The 15,378-nt window shown below is 46.3% G+C and overlaps 1 protein-coding gene across 4 annotated transcripts in view; it reads right to left on the bottom strand.

The window, feature by feature from the left end:
• The window catches only part of AUH (AU RNA binding methylglutaconyl-CoA hydratase), a 93,212-nt gene extending 78,102 nt beyond the window's left edge, over nt 1-15,110 (bottom strand). For 2 of the 4 annotated variants that reach the window (XM_084796942.1, XM_084796943.1), the window contains exons 1-3: nt 14,876-15,110; nt 5,657-5,724; nt 5,448-5,535 (exon numbers count right to left, since the gene is read on the bottom strand). In XM_084796942.1, coding sequence (XP_084653068.1) covers nt 5,448-5,535; nt 5,657-5,724; nt 14,876-15,068 — 349 coding nt within the window. In that variant the 5' untranslated portion in view covers nt 15,069-15,110. The remainder of the gene's footprint in view (nt 1-5,447; nt 5,536-5,656; nt 5,725-14,875) is intronic. The other 2 variants (XM_084796941.1, XM_084796944.1) reach the window with 2 other exon arrangements.
• Between the last annotated feature and the right edge of the window lie 268 nt (nt 15,111-15,378).

Raw genomic sequence — 15,378 nt, 5'->3', positions numbered from 1 at the left:
CCCCACCCCGCCCCACCCCCATCTCTCTGCCTCTCTCTCTGTCTCTGTCTCCCTCACACACACACTCCCACACACAGTCACGGCTCCTTGGTTTGAAGGTCTTACTTTGTTTGTGACTGGGCATCTAACTCAGAACCTTGTACAAGGTTGGCAGTTATATAAGCCCTAGTAATTCCACTGCTGAGTATTCACCTAAGAGAATAAAACCATACACCACTAAAGACCTGTCTGTGAATGTCCCAGAAACCATTGTAGTTTAAATGTGAACATCCCTCCAAGACGTTCCACATCATCCCAGCCAAGAGGCCACCAAGCATGGAACTGGAACCTCCAAAACTTGGAACCAAAATTACCCTTTCTCTTTCAGAGTTCAACATCTCAGCTATGCCATCACCGTGACTGATGCAAATGTGGCCCACATAAAGCGGAAAAAGTGAAAACGTCAGTCAACTACCATGTGATGAGCAAAAAAGCAGCAGCTCAGGAAACAATGGATCAACAGGACAATGTAAATCACTGAGACACACCCAGGCAAACAACAAACGTCACAGTAGATCTAACAGGCCACACACAAACGACCTACAACCTCTCCTGCAGTGTTCTAACACCTTTGTCTGGGGAGAAAAAGCAGGCTTTGTCACTTAGAAAAGAGACGTGTGCAAATGGACACTCCGTACACCACGAACAGCCTGGCTTAAATGTCTGTCAAAGCATCAATCATACCCTTAAAAGCGGTAAATGTCATTACAAGTAATTGGTGTCCTCCATGAAATATTTAGCAATGTCTTATGTAAAAAATTGCACGCAATACCAAACAGCAAAATAACGCGCTGCCCATCCACTCCTACAGCCCTGCCTTGTACAATACATCAGTGCAAAAACCCAAGATTCTGAAGCAATCTTTTAAATAGATTCTTCATTAGTCAGAGGCTCCCGCGCTCTATTCCCGGCATGACATCTGAGCACACAGTGTTTAACAACGCGTGCTGACGGTTTTAGTGAGGAGCCCTTAGTCATAACACAATTTACTAGAATTCAAAAGCAGAAGTAAAACGACCTTTACTTTTTTGGGGAAAAAACCCACACTGGTATAATTCAGTGAAACACTCAATTTAGACTCCTGCACAGAGGAGTCGCTACCAAGAACTGGTGTCATCTGTTCAGAAACTGCAATGGGGCAAAAGCAAAGGTTAGTAAGTTTGCATTTTAGAACATTATGGTAAAAACAGTGCTGTGTATTTACTACTTGGTGTTAGGAACAGAGGCGCGGTGATAAACAGCTGACCACAGGACGGCTTCTGGCAGCTTCTGCATGCTGTGCAACCTGACAGAAAGGACGGTTCCATTATTTCATTAAAGGTCATATTACTAAAACCTGGACAGATCTTAAATATCTGGAAATAACAGACTTTAGAGAATATGTGCATGTGTAAGGGGACAAGGAGATGAACTTTAAAATCAAATACACAATTCATATACAGCACGGGACAAAGCCGTGCTGGGCTGACTCCCCCACCTCTCCTCCCTACACACAAGCTCCCCTGCAATGAGCCCAGAAGCCTGGCTCTAATCTATAAGGAGCCACACACTGTGCCCGATCTGCAGAGCCACAGAGACAGTAAGAACAGAGACTCCAGAGAACTGGAGAGGGGGCGCAGGTTGTTCCTTTGAGGTCTTAGGTTAGAAGGCAAGGTCTAAACAAAACAAAAAGCAACTCTGAGGTTTTGGACAGGACAACACTGGGGTACCTGGGGAGTACAGCACCTGCTGAGCATGGGAAGGGGGTGAAGAACAGCCTACATGGCGAGTGAACCATCACAGTCTGCTTACCAGCAGAAAGCACACCAATGCCTGCTTTATTCAGAGTTACTTACTTCAAAGACATGGGTAACACAATAAAATGAAATTACCATTTCAGGGAGTCTCAAGATGAAGGTCTGACTTGTAAATAGTCCACACAGCTGGAGTGAGGCTAGGAGGGACATTAGCATGCACCTCTCTGCATGCACCCTCTCCACATGCACCCTCTCTGTGTGCACCCTCTCCACATGCATGCTCTCCGCATGCACCCTCTCCACATGCACCCTCTCTACATGCACCCTCTCCACATGCACCCTCTCTGTGTGCACCCTCTCCACATGCATGCTCTCCGCATGCACCCTCTCCGCATGCACCCTCTCCGCATGCACCCTCTCCGCATGCACCCTCTCCACATGCACCCTCTCCACATGCACCCTCTCCACATGCACCCTCTCCACATGCACCCTCTCTGCTGCTAGTGTAGCACTGCCTTCACAGTGTGCTCTAGTACAGTAATACAATAGGAAAATTAAAATGATAAAATGTCTTTATTGGAGGAGAAATGGAATGTATAGGCTGAGGCAAGACTGCTCTTGGTATACATTTTTATATATTTTGATCCAGAATCTATTTTTTATTTTGACTTAAAATGTAAGTAAAATATGGCTCCAATTCTACAGAAGAGATTGAAATGGGAAGTCACACCTACCTGGCCCAAGCTCTAATACCATGTAGGAGTTCTTTTTATAATGCATGTACTAACTACCTGTTTTCACAGCATTTTAGGAAAAAAAGGAAGGAAAAATAAACATACGTTTACAGCTAGAAGCATTGTCAGTAAACAGGAGCATGGTCCCTAAAAACACACTGCCACTGAATACACTGTCAGAGTGGCTAGCTGGGGCAAATAGAAGCTGAGATGTTTTCTGAGACCACAAAGCAGGATTTTCAAAGATAGCTTCCTGCGCTCCAGAAACCTAAGGCAGGGCCTCCCCCTGACACTCCAAGTTTTCAGAAATGAATGAGGTTCCAGTGCAACACAGGCATACAGAAAAACCCATGTGCAGGGAAGGAGAGGGAGCACCTCTGGGGCACAGAGACCTCTCAAAGGCTTCGTTGCCTCCTGTACTCAGAATAGAAAATGACAGCTTCTGGCGGTGCAAGGTGTAAGTTGATTTACAGCAAAACACAGCCTGACCAAAACTAAGAGTTCACATTGCATGCTATGATTAGCTGATGAATTCTCTTAGATTTCTTTTGTGACCTAGAACTGTATTCCACACGAATACAAACATAGCTTCTGGGCTACCTCAGGTACATTTATGAAAAGGATGCCCTTTGGATAAAAGCTGTGGGTTAGGACAATAAACAAACTGCCCAAAACTGTCTACAGTGCAAACACTGAGGACTGAACAGAATACAGAAGGAGAACAAAACAAAAACCACTCATGAATTAAAATGTGAACAAATACCCTGACTATGCAAAGAGTTTAACATACATAGCACAGATACTAAAGTAACTTGGGATAATCAGGCTGAGCTAATATAAAACTATCGAGTAACACTATATTTGCATAACCTGAAACAGGCAACAGCAGACGATACCAAATCCCTAACATCTCATGCAGTCAGCATCACCCAGAGATGTGGGACAGGGGCTAGAATAATCACCACGGGGCAATCAGGAGGCTTACTTATCAGGACTGGTAGACAGTACTGGTGGATGGCACACTCACCTGAAGTGCTCAGCCTCTGCAACGTCACCATCTCCAGTAGAGCCCTCCATACCCCCAACCAGCCACCCTGCAATGTCTCCCGCAGGTCGCAGAGCCAGACTCTGATAGCCCTCCACCCCAAACTGTCTGGTGCTGGTCCTGAAAGTCACAGACTAAGAATCCTAGCACTCTGGGTATAAGCTCCTAGGAAACAGAAAGCACTGCACCACAAGCCTCCTGCATGCTCAGATTCCACCTCAGATTCAACTAAGCAAGAAAACAGAAATATCTGTGGAGAAATGCCATCTGAATTCATTGTGTACATTCCCTAAACGCCATGTAACCACTATTTTCACAGCTGTTCCCTTGCTATCCGGCATTGCAAGTCATCCAGAGACTATCTAGAATATACGGAAAGATGAGGAGGTTGCAATACTTAAAAATTATATTCATAAAAAATTAACATTTCAACTAACTCCTAATCATCTCCCTCCTCCCACTGTAAATACTGCTACCAGTTTAAGGTATGTTGTGAAATTAAAAATATTTTATTTATTTTTTTAAAAAGATGAGAGGGTTGAATGCAAAGACTATGCAGCTGTATATGACAACAATCAGCATCCACAGAGAATAGAATTCTGGGAGAGGGGGGAATCATGGGGAAAGACACTAGAGCCAAAACCAAGGCCGCACTTTCTTAAACCACCCCACCAGCCTTCCCAGGCAGACAGAGAACAGAAGCCTGTGCCCAGAACACCATTCCCCACATGTAACGGCAGCATCTGCCTTCTTGAATTACACACCCAGTAAAATGTTACCTTTTTAGGTATGCTGCATTTTAAGGAAGCAGTAAAACCAAAGTTAAAGCATAACTCAGCTGTGATGAATGTGCCTAAATCCCATAAAGTTCCACAGTGGTCTGGGGTGAAGCCGGGCTTGTAAAGATGAGCACCCTGAAGGGCACGAACCAGTCACTGTGCCTCCACAAGAACTGTAAACAGCCCTGTGTTCTCAGCGTGGGCCCAGGCACAGCAGCTAGCTCTCAGGGCAATGAATAAACCACTGCAGGTGGTTCCAAGGAATGATTAGGGGAACTACCCCATCATATTTTAGTGAAAATTTTTGTTTTATTACTTGTTTCTTGGTAGTGATCGCCTAGGTTGTTTACCAGGGAAAAGAGATTGCTTCCCACCACGGCTCAGAGGTACTAACAAGTCAACTGCAATGTAACAATCTTTAATGCTAGGGAAACACGGCACTAACACAGAGTACAAATGTGCTGCTGCTGTGTTAACACTACGACCCCCGGGCACACTCATGGGGTGGGAGACACTGTACACAGCAACCTTCCGAGCTCAGGCCTACGCCTAGGAGTCCATGACAATGCAGAAGCTGTTGTTCAAGAGTTTCTGGGTAACTGAATGCACAGAGGAGAACACTGTGGCCTGAGACCTGGTTTCTCCCCACTGAAGTTTCACAATAATTGTTCATTTACCACAAATAATTATCTAAATGGCCCCAAGCATTTTTTTCAACTTCTAAAATAATCCACATGTTGCAATTATCTTTCCAATGCTAACAGATTAAGAATATTCTCTTCTTACGAAACTGTGAAAACGGGACAAAGAGGAATTGTTGGTAACAGTTCAAACCACAGAACATCTTAAGGGAGAATGGACCACTGCAGAGGAAGTATGTGACCAGCCCACAGACTGACAGTAAGATTCCCTTACAAGGGGCTGGGAAGATGGCTCAGACTGCTGGGAAGAAAGCTCTTCTGCTGTCTTCCAAAGGGCCTGAGCTCAGTTTCCACCAAATGCCTGTAGCTCCGGCTCCAAGGGACACAGCCTTCTCTCCTAGCCTCCCCAGATACGCACACACATAAAGAAAATATATCTTTAGCCAACTACAACAACAGATTATTTTACCTACCAGCACAGAATATCCCGGGGACTTCACTTCTGATTATGACGGTCCGAACTTTCTTATCCGATTTTAATGCATCCACAGCTTTTGATAACTAAACCAAAGTAGGGAGGGCCAAAAAAAAAAAGAAAAGAAAAAGGAAAAAAAATCATTTTCAACATCCTGTCAACAATATGCCTTAATTTTAGAAGCAACCAGCTTACTCTTACACTCACCATCTTGAGAAGATTTTTACTGAGTGAATTTTTCCCATAAGCTCTGTTAATTCCAAGCACCACAATTCCTAGTTAAGGAGGGAAAAGAAGGACATACAGCTGGGTTAGTGAGGCGCTCAGGAAACAGACTGCAGTGTACGGATGACTAATCTGGCACGGGACTGACTGAGCTGCCCTCTTAACCAAGGCTTCTGCAAAGCCAGGTCTTTACTTTTACAGTTACAGCTTTCCTTTCAGAACAAGTGCTTCATTTTTTCAGTTTGGCAGCTTAAAACTTATCAAATCAAAGTGGTGTTTAATACTCCCACTTCACTTTAAGGGGAGGATTTCAGCGTCATGAGCCCTTCAAGTCCTCTCTTTATAAGCAACACCAAAGGAATCGTCAGTGTTTCACAATTTTCCATCACTAATAAGGTGAGGGTGGGCACACAGTGGAGACTGGCAATTATGACACAGTCACTCCTCACTGTCCTTCAGTGACTGCCACCCTCCCGCCTGCTCCTCTCAGCAGTGCCTGTGGCGGGCAGGCCTCTGACCTGCTTTCTGTTGCTGTTCTAGCTGCGGGCGGCTCACTGCTCCTGGCTGGTTTAACAGTCCTACTTATGCCAGGCTTCCTCCTGACCTCTGCCCTGCACACTTAACCCGACAACATTTCCATTCAGACCTACAAGCAATTCACACTCAACCCAAATAAAGCAAAGTTCATTCATTATCCTCCCCTGAAGTCCAAGCGCTCCTTGCTCATCCCTGTCTTATCAACCTCTCAGCTAAACCCAGGCTCCCACCCTAGCTACCGCAGTCAGACTAACTATCTAAAAGCAGGTCCCCCGCACAGAACTCAGCACTTATGTGAACGCCTTTATTTACAAAATACCTGGATCCAATGGCCTCATCTACAGATTTGAGATGCTATACAACCTGCACTCAACCTTCTCCCCTCAGCACAAACCTTCACTGCGTACCAGCCACTGGTCTGTCCCAGTTATCTCGGACAAGGTCAGTGTGTGTCATGAGGAGTGGGTGGCCATCTCTCTCCACACCTGGATGACCGCACGACATCCATCCAAGCTTCACTGTCCATGTGAAGAAAATGTAGTCACTCAAGCCAGATGTACTGAGCACGCAGTACAGTATTCAGCCGTCACATTTAATACACAACAACAGGGTGACTCTGGCAAGCAAAGAAACATATTCAAGGAAAGGCTCTGCTGAGACGAGCCAGAAGCTGTGTGAGCAGGTAGGGAAGTGGAAATCATTGGAGGAAGGCTTGACTGGATTGAGACATGCCTAGGACTACCAAAGCATGCCCCTAGGGGTAGCTGTGACCACCACCCCACTGGCTCTACCCTAATGGATGAGTTAATCCAGATGGAGTCTGGGTGTCATGGCATTATGGGAAAGTAGCAAAAGGCAGGAGGTGGACCTCGCTGGAGAAAATGGGTCACTGAGTATGGGGACCGTGTCTTCCCTGGTCCCTTCCTATCTTCCTCCATGAGGTGAATAGCTTTCTCCACTATATATTCCTACCAGCATGGTGCGCTGCCCAAATGCCGGGCCCAGACCACCAAGGAAAGAACCTCCTGAAACCACCAGCCCAAAATAACTCCTTCCTTGTTTACACTAGCTCTGTCATACAGGAAAAGTAACTAATACAAGTACTAGATTCGGGAGAGAGGACCCACAGGAGAATGCACAAAGCAGCCAGGGAGAAAGCCAGCTCAAGGGGGTAAGAGCAGTCAGACAAAGTAAGTAAAGTCAGCACCGGTCAGAACACTCAAAGGCTAACATGAAAAGTCCTGTCTTCGGCCTGAGAACAAGAAGTAGTCAAGGTAGAAGCCGGTTATAAACAATGCGCATGCTCACACAATCCGGGGTGGGGCTGCTGCTTCAGCCAAAGGCAGCCTGCAGCGAGATGTTGGAAGTGGGGCTTGGCAGAGGCTGGTGCTGGTAGAAACCAAAGGAAAGCAAGTGAAAGGATTTAAGAGCAATGGAAGCCGTAGGAATGCGAACGTGATGGCTGGATTGAGGGCTGTACACTGGAAGGCGGTACTAGCAACATCTACCGGGTTTCTGGCTTTAGCGACTAGAGATAAAACGAGACGTCTAGTGGGATAAAAAACATTTATATGTACCTTCACATTACTTTCCAAATACTCTGACAGACAGACTCATTTAAAAATGTCAAAGTCTGAAAGTACAATGAGCAATTAGGCTTGACACACACCTTACACACAAACTAAGGCAATGGGCGGCACGGGCAGAGCACTGGGAAGGTTTGCAATTCTACGACCATCTCAGCTATGGAAGAGAAGAACGTGACAGCCCAGGACCCTTTGATTAAAAAGCAACACACACAACCAGTAACAGTTAACTCAGTGTGACAAACGTAACTGGGGCAAACCAGATCTGACATCATACTCAATGATAAAAGATGGAATTAGTCTTCCAGCAAAGAGGAACAACAAAACACGGCCCCTAGCAACACTGACGCCACGGCAATGAGGCAACCTGGCAAGAGAAAGAGAAAAAAAGATCAAAGTGGCATCAAGATGGGAAAGACATCACAGGGGACATGCTCATCTATGAAGGAAACCCTACCAAACCCACAAAAACCCTACAGAGCTAATAGTGAAGTCAGCAACATTTGCATTTTACACATTAATGATGAATAATCTAAAAATAGACTCAGAAAATAACCCCATTGGTAACAACATCAAGCCACAGAACAGGAACTCTGCTTTGCAGTCCAGCACTGAAAATCACCACTCATTCCTCATTCCTAAGACATAAAAACTAAAGAAACTGGAAAGTAAGCAATCTTTATCCATCAGAGAACTAAGACCTGACAAGAGAGGACAGAGAACTGGGGCACAGCTCAACAGAAATCCACAACAACCCACAGTGAACCAAAGCTCAGAGCAGTTCCCTCACATCTGCACAACACAACCCAGGTTCTGAACACAGTCGTGTTAAACCCACCTGAGAAGTAGCAATGCAGCAAGATCCAGGAACCAGGAAAATACGGAAAACCAAACGAGGGCTGAGGAGACAGGAGCCAAGCCATCACACAGTGAAACGGTAGTTAGGGTTTGGGCAGAGTGCTTGCCGACCATGTGCGAGGCACTGGGTTGGACGCCACAGCACAGACAAAGAACACTTTGGTCATCAAAGCAGTGCCTAAGTGCAACATACCAAAGGACAGCAAAACAGAGTTACTGCAGACTTCGTCTAAAACACAACAGCACTAAGTCGGTGGGGCAGAGGTAACCAAACATGCTAGGATAGCTGGGTGCTCACGGGAAAAACAAAGGACACACATGTACACCTAAATGCAGAAGACCAAGGGGTGGAGTTGAAAGGACGGTGAACAAGGCAACAAACAGAATGCCCAGACATGACACACAATCACTCAAGGGCAGCCACTCTGGTGGCTCCTAAGTGTGGCTCTCTACGCCTCCACCCATTCAGTCTGAGGCTGCTGGTGTCCAGGTTTCGCCCTTCATCGGTGGTAGGAGCGTCCTTCGGTTTCTAGAAGTTTTTATTATGGTGAATTTATCAAATGCTTTTCCTGTGTGTGTTGGGATAATAGTGGCTTTTCTTGCTTAGCTCACCGGTGTGAGGAATCTCTTTGAATGCTTTTCAATAATGACCCACACCTGCATCCCCAGAGCAACTCCCACATGGCTGTGGAAAGTAGTTCTTTTTATGTATAGTTTGATTTGTGTTTTATTTGAGGCCAAAGATGATACAAGGATCTAAATATGGAAGGCCAAGGGGTTGAGGGAGAAGAAAGTGGTGAACAAGACAACAGAAAGCACAACCATGATACATAATAATCCAATCATCTCGGTAGGAACTTTAGGCTCGAAAGACCTAAAGAGATCCTCAAGGATTGGAGAAATGGCTCAGCTGGTGGAATGCTTAGTCTGCCTGAATTCAGCCCTTTAGCCCAGCACTCAAAAATGGATGATAAAACAGATAGATTGGTTGATAAATAGTTGATAGATGATGGATAGATGAAAAATAGATGATGGATGATAGTAGATAAATAGATGATGGATGGATGGATGGGTGGATGACAGGTAGGTACATAGATAAGGTGATCAGAGTGGATACGTTGGTGCCTAGCTCTAAGTAGACACATTTGTTGTTGTTATTTCTTTAAGATGAATCATGTTGGCACTAATCAAAAAAAGAAAGAAAGAAAGGAAAAGAAGAGAAAAGAAAAGAAACAGCTGGAGCAGGCATATTAATTTCAGAAAGAGCTGATTTCAGAGCAAGGCATAGCCTCCCCAAAGATAGCAGCATCCCATCATGTAGGGGTCCTGTTCCTCTAAGACATCATGATCTTTAACGTGCTTGTCCCTGTAGAAGAAGCAGCAGAGATGCAGAAAGAAGAGATGAACCTACACGCCATATGACTGCAGACTGTAACTCACTTCCGCCAGCACACAGGCCCAGCTGCAGCTGAGCTCGCTGAATGCAGAAGCTCCACCAGCCACAGCAGAGTGTACATCCTTGTCAAGCCCAAAGAAGCATCAGTGAGACAGACCACACTGGGACAAAAACAGCTTAACTCATACAGCAGTGCACGTGCAACCCCAGTGCTCAGGAGGCCGAGGCACCATCACAGTTCCAGGCCCGCGTGGACTATTCTGCAAAGCTGTGCCACGGAAAGTGAAAAAGGACAGCAAATTAAATGCAAGGGAAACCAGCAGAATCAATGGCACCAGACACAAGATCAGCACAAAAAGTTCAATGAAACAAAAAGGAGAGAGAGAGAGAGAGAGAGAGAGAGAGAGAGAACGCGTCTGTCTGTCTGTCTGTGTGTGTGTTAGCACAAGGCTGACATCAGGTGTCCTCTATATTGAGCCAGGGCCTCTCATCTGATCCCAGAGGCAGCCAGCTTTGGCCGGTCCAGCTTTAGAATTCCTTCTCTCTGCCTCTAACATGTTGGGATTACAATACCAACAGCCACTAAGCCTGGCTGTATTTTGGATGGCTCTGAAGGTATAAATTCCTGTCTTTATGCGTCCATGGTAAGTACTTTACCCCCTGAGCCATCTCCCCAGCCCCAAAAAAGGATGTTTTTTTAAAGATGAGTAATTTGAAAATCTTCTATCAAAGGAACTTGAGCAATTCCAACAGTCTCTATGAAAAAGAGAACCAGAGGGGGCTGGAGAGATGGCTCAGTGGTTAAGAGTACTGGTTAAGGAGCCTCTTCCAGAGGTCCTGAGTTCAAATCCCAGAAACTACATGGTGGCTAGCAACCATCTGTATACTGGAATCTGATGCCCTCTTCCAGCATGCAGGCATACATAGATAGAGCACTTAAATAAATAAATAAATAAATAAATAAATAAATGTATTTTTTAAAAAAGAAAAAAAAAAGAAAAAAGAAAAAAAAAACAGAAGGACCATGTCCTACCTCAGTCATAAGGCCAAGATTACAGAAACAGAAAACTAAAAACCAATATTTCTCATAAATATAAATGCAAATAAAATACAAGCATTATTCTAACCAACAACAAATAAAAAGATTACTCATCACAACCACTTGGGATTACTCTAGGGATGCAGGTGTGGGCCGTTCCCGAAAGGCTTTACAGTGATTCCTCACATTAACCAGCTAAGTAAGAAACACCAACATTACACCATAAAACGTACTTGGTAAAATTCAATGTGATAAAAGTTCACTCTACAAACTCGTCAACTAATAAAGGGTAAAGCATAGCCAGGCGCCACTGGCATCAGACCGAGCGAGAGAAGTCTGACCACTTTCCTCCACAGATCAAGAGCAGCTGGATGAGGCCCCAACCTTGTAAATCAGAAAGAAGAAACAGAGACATTCAAAAAGCAAAGCCACTATTTGCAAATGATTTGCCATACATGGGAAATATACAAAGTATTAGAACAAATCAGAAGTTATCAAAGCGTATATAATTCAATGCCTATGGACCAAACTCCAGTGTTTCCTACACATCAGCAATGAGTAGTGGGAAAATGAAATTAACAAAACAATTCCCTCATGACAAGAGAAGCAGCAGAAGTGGAGCCAGTCAAATTTATGGGGACAAAAAGGCAAAAATGTAGGTTTTTTCGGGGGAGGGGGGACTGGGAGGGGGAATGGAGTGTCCTGTTGACAACTAGAAGGTTTATTTTGAGTTTAATTTACAAAAATGTTCCAAAATTGAAGCTGGAAAGATGTTAGGTTCAGCAGTCAAGAGCACTTGCTGCTCGTATAGAGGACCTGAGTTCAGTTCCCAGCACCCACATCAGGAGGCTCAAAACCACTGTAACTCCAGCTCCAAGGGCCCAATGCCCTTCTTTTGCCTTCTGTGAGCACTGGGCTCATATGCACACATATACATAAACAAATGGTTTTTTTTAAACTAAAGTGAAAATGTTCTAAATGTGACTCTGAAGATGCACTGTACATGTTAAGCATTTGATGGTCCATCAGTCATATCTCAATACCTAAAATACTCTGTAACTTTATTCTTGGGATAACTCACATATTCATAAAAATACATGGCAATATATCTCTCAGAACATGAAGAAACACATGGTAGCAGACTTCTGCCGTGTCTGCCAGCCTAGCTTAAATGAAGCTGGCATAAGTAAAGGCCGTGGGAAGGTTTCGAGAAATCTCTCCCCAGATCTCTGCATCTGGATATGAAGGATGAAGAGGAGACATTAAGAATGACTGCTCTGTGCTGTCTGCAGAAATTGTCCCAAGAGTTTCTCAAAGACATCTTTAGGATGGGTCACATTATAGCCCAAGCTTACCACCCTGCAGGGAAGAAAGTTCCTAGAGGCAGGGAGACGCCATTCCAGGAAGCGCCTGCAGAAACCTAAGCAGAATGGGCTGCAGAACAGCAAGCCTAGGGGCAGCTGCAGGGATGTGAGCTGACAAGGCCGAGGGCGGAGAAGAGCTGCAAGCAGAGGATCCTCCAGCTCCCCAGTGTGGAGAGTCAGCTGGGGAGGGAATGCCTGCCAACCGGAGGAGTCCTGGGGGAAAGCCAAAGAGCGGCCTAAAACTGAGGATGAACAAAAATGTAAGAAGAAATAACCTTGAGGAACGCGGCTCTCTGGGAGGAGCCCCCGCTGCACATTACAAACCCAGAGCCCTGACAGCAGCTGCAAGCCTGCAGAGCTCTCTGCATGTACCTACCCCTGCCTAAACCTGACCAAGGAAGCCTGGTGCTTCTCTGCCCCCAGAGGGTTCTCAGACTCCTCAAACGCTGAGAGCATCACATTTTAGAGTCATCACTCTGACAAAAGCACCAGGAGATCCTTAACAGTGTGATGTTAGAATCCACTCAGGCCGTAATACCGGCAGCAGCCGCTTCCCTCTCACAGATAGCACCATGCACCCTACTGAAAACACTGGGGTTTCTCCTGGAGGCGTGAGTCTACATACCCACAGTCTGATCGAACACACACACACACACACACACACACACACACACACACACACACACTCCCCTGATAAGAAGCCACACCCATCCACAGGGATCTGCAAGAGATCATCACTCCTGCCTCAAAAGGCCTGATTCCATTCTTCAGAACTCCCTTAATGCTGTGTGTCTCTGGTGATGGGGCCTCAACTCTGAGAACCTGCTGTTCTCTTTGCTGTCTGCTATCTGTCCATGGCAAAACGATAGTGACTAAAACACCACCTGTGTCAGTTGGCTCAATGATTAAAAAGAATAAAATAAAGCAAAGCCCACACTGTCATTTCTGCCAGTCTTCAAATAATGCTGGGCTGGTCTTAAGTCCGGGATGTCTAACTACCAATATTTCCATTTCAGTTTATAAAGCCATCTTCCATTTCTTCCCCTGTGGTCCAAGTGCATCCTAACTTAAAGATTTCCAGGAGGTTCTGTGGGAGTTTGCATTGAACCTGCACTCACAAAAGCACACAGAATACGGTACATACAGCTAGCTGTACTCCCAACCCCTTTATAAATAATACACCATTGGAGCATCTAACATAACCGAAACACCAACACCACTAAGCTGACCCAAGAGACTGGCGTTCGAGGCTTTAATAACCCCATGCCCGTCTAAGCTCCAGCTGGGCTTCCTGCTAGTCTGTTATACCAGACTTGTCTTCTGCAGTTTCCCAGATACATACCTCCATCACTTGAACCATGCACTATCTCTGATGGCTTGAACGAGCAAAAACCACAGTGAGTCCCCATACTCCTCAGCACGCTGCACAGGCTACCCAACAGCAATAAACAGTACCCTCCTCATCCCATCTTCACAGCAACCTCAGCCAGGGGCTACTATTCTGCTTGGTACATTCGATGGCTGGTCACAGGAAACTTTGCTCCGGAACCACCAGTCTCTGTTGCCTATAGGAAGCCTTGGAGTGGGACCGATGGCTCAAGCGTGTGATCCCAGTACTCCTGAGTCTGGGGAATCTTATTAAGTTCCCGGGCAGCCTAGGTTACACAGGGAGAGAGAATGCTGCAGGCACTCCAGGGTTCTCAACAAGCATCGAAGAAAAGCATCGCCTGACCTTCAATAATCAGTAAAGCTTCTAAAAAGGCAGCCACCCTGACTTACTTATTTTTCACTTCTACTTAACAGATTACGGCGCTGCAAATGGATGTCAAAACGCGAGTGAGTGGTCCACTCGCCCTTCCTGGGCAATACCTTATTCCACCTTCTCCACTATAGTTAAGGCAACACTGCAACTAAACGGAACTTCCTAAATATTCCTCTGCATCTTACCTACTCACAGCCTCCCACCCTCTGTCCTGCACTAATGTATCCGTCTCCTCCCAGAACAAGAAGTCCCAAGGACAAAATGAATATCCTCATTATTTAACCCCACGGAGCTCAGCAAGGCAAAAAAATAAAAGTGCATAAAATTCCTCAAGTGAAGTGCAACAGTCCCCCGAAACTAACTCTCTGAGATAAAATGTGCGAAAAGAAAGAAGATGCTTCTAATTTAAGATTCTACCGGATGATAAAAGGCATCCCCGCTGCAGCTCCTCCAACTCTCGCCTGAGATGGCAGAATGCTATTACACAGCAAGAAGCAACCCTGGCCCTGCACGAAAAGCCCCGCAGTGACCTTGGCTGGACAGACCCCCAACGCGAGCAGCAGCACCCCGCGCAGTGAACCCGAAGGGCCACCGTATCCTGGGCCGCAGTAGCAGCCCCGCAGACCTCTGCGGCCTCGCCAGTACTCCCTGCAGCTCACCTCGGTTCTCCTCCTCCAGGTGCCGCACGCGCAGCTCGTCCTCTGTCTTCACCTCAGAGCTGTAGCTCCTCCTCGGGACCGGAACCCCGGCCCAGGCCGCGGGGCCGAACCTCGCGCAGCACGCGGCCACCAGGCGGACGCGACCCGCTCTCAAGGCGCCCAGTGCGCCCGGAGCCGCCGCCGCCGCCGCCATGTTGTCTGTTTACAGCGGGCGCCTGCGGCCAGCTCCGCCCCCGCATAGAGACGCGCACGCGCACTACGGACGTCTGATGTTCTGGCCCCGCCCAGGCTCTCTTGACCTGGGCTGCCAAAGTAGCCTTTCTCTTGCCAGCCCGGGGAGAGGCGTCTTTAAAGCCATGGAAACGCTTTGAGGGGAATGCAGTCTGAACTGCTAGAGGAATTGCCTCTCTGCACTCCCTGCGCCACAGTCTACGCTTGTGACTGACCATCTCCTGAGAAGAAAGATACTCTAAAGATAGACCTTTGTACCCCTCCCCGGGATA

Source organism: Acomys minous (genome assembly GCF_964271855.1).
Source record: "Acomys minous genome assembly, chromosome: 9".
NCBI classification, from domain to species: Eukaryota; Metazoa; Chordata; class Mammalia; order Rodentia; family Muridae; genus Acomys; species Acomys minous.
This window is presented reverse-complemented; position numbering and strand designations above follow the sequence as displayed.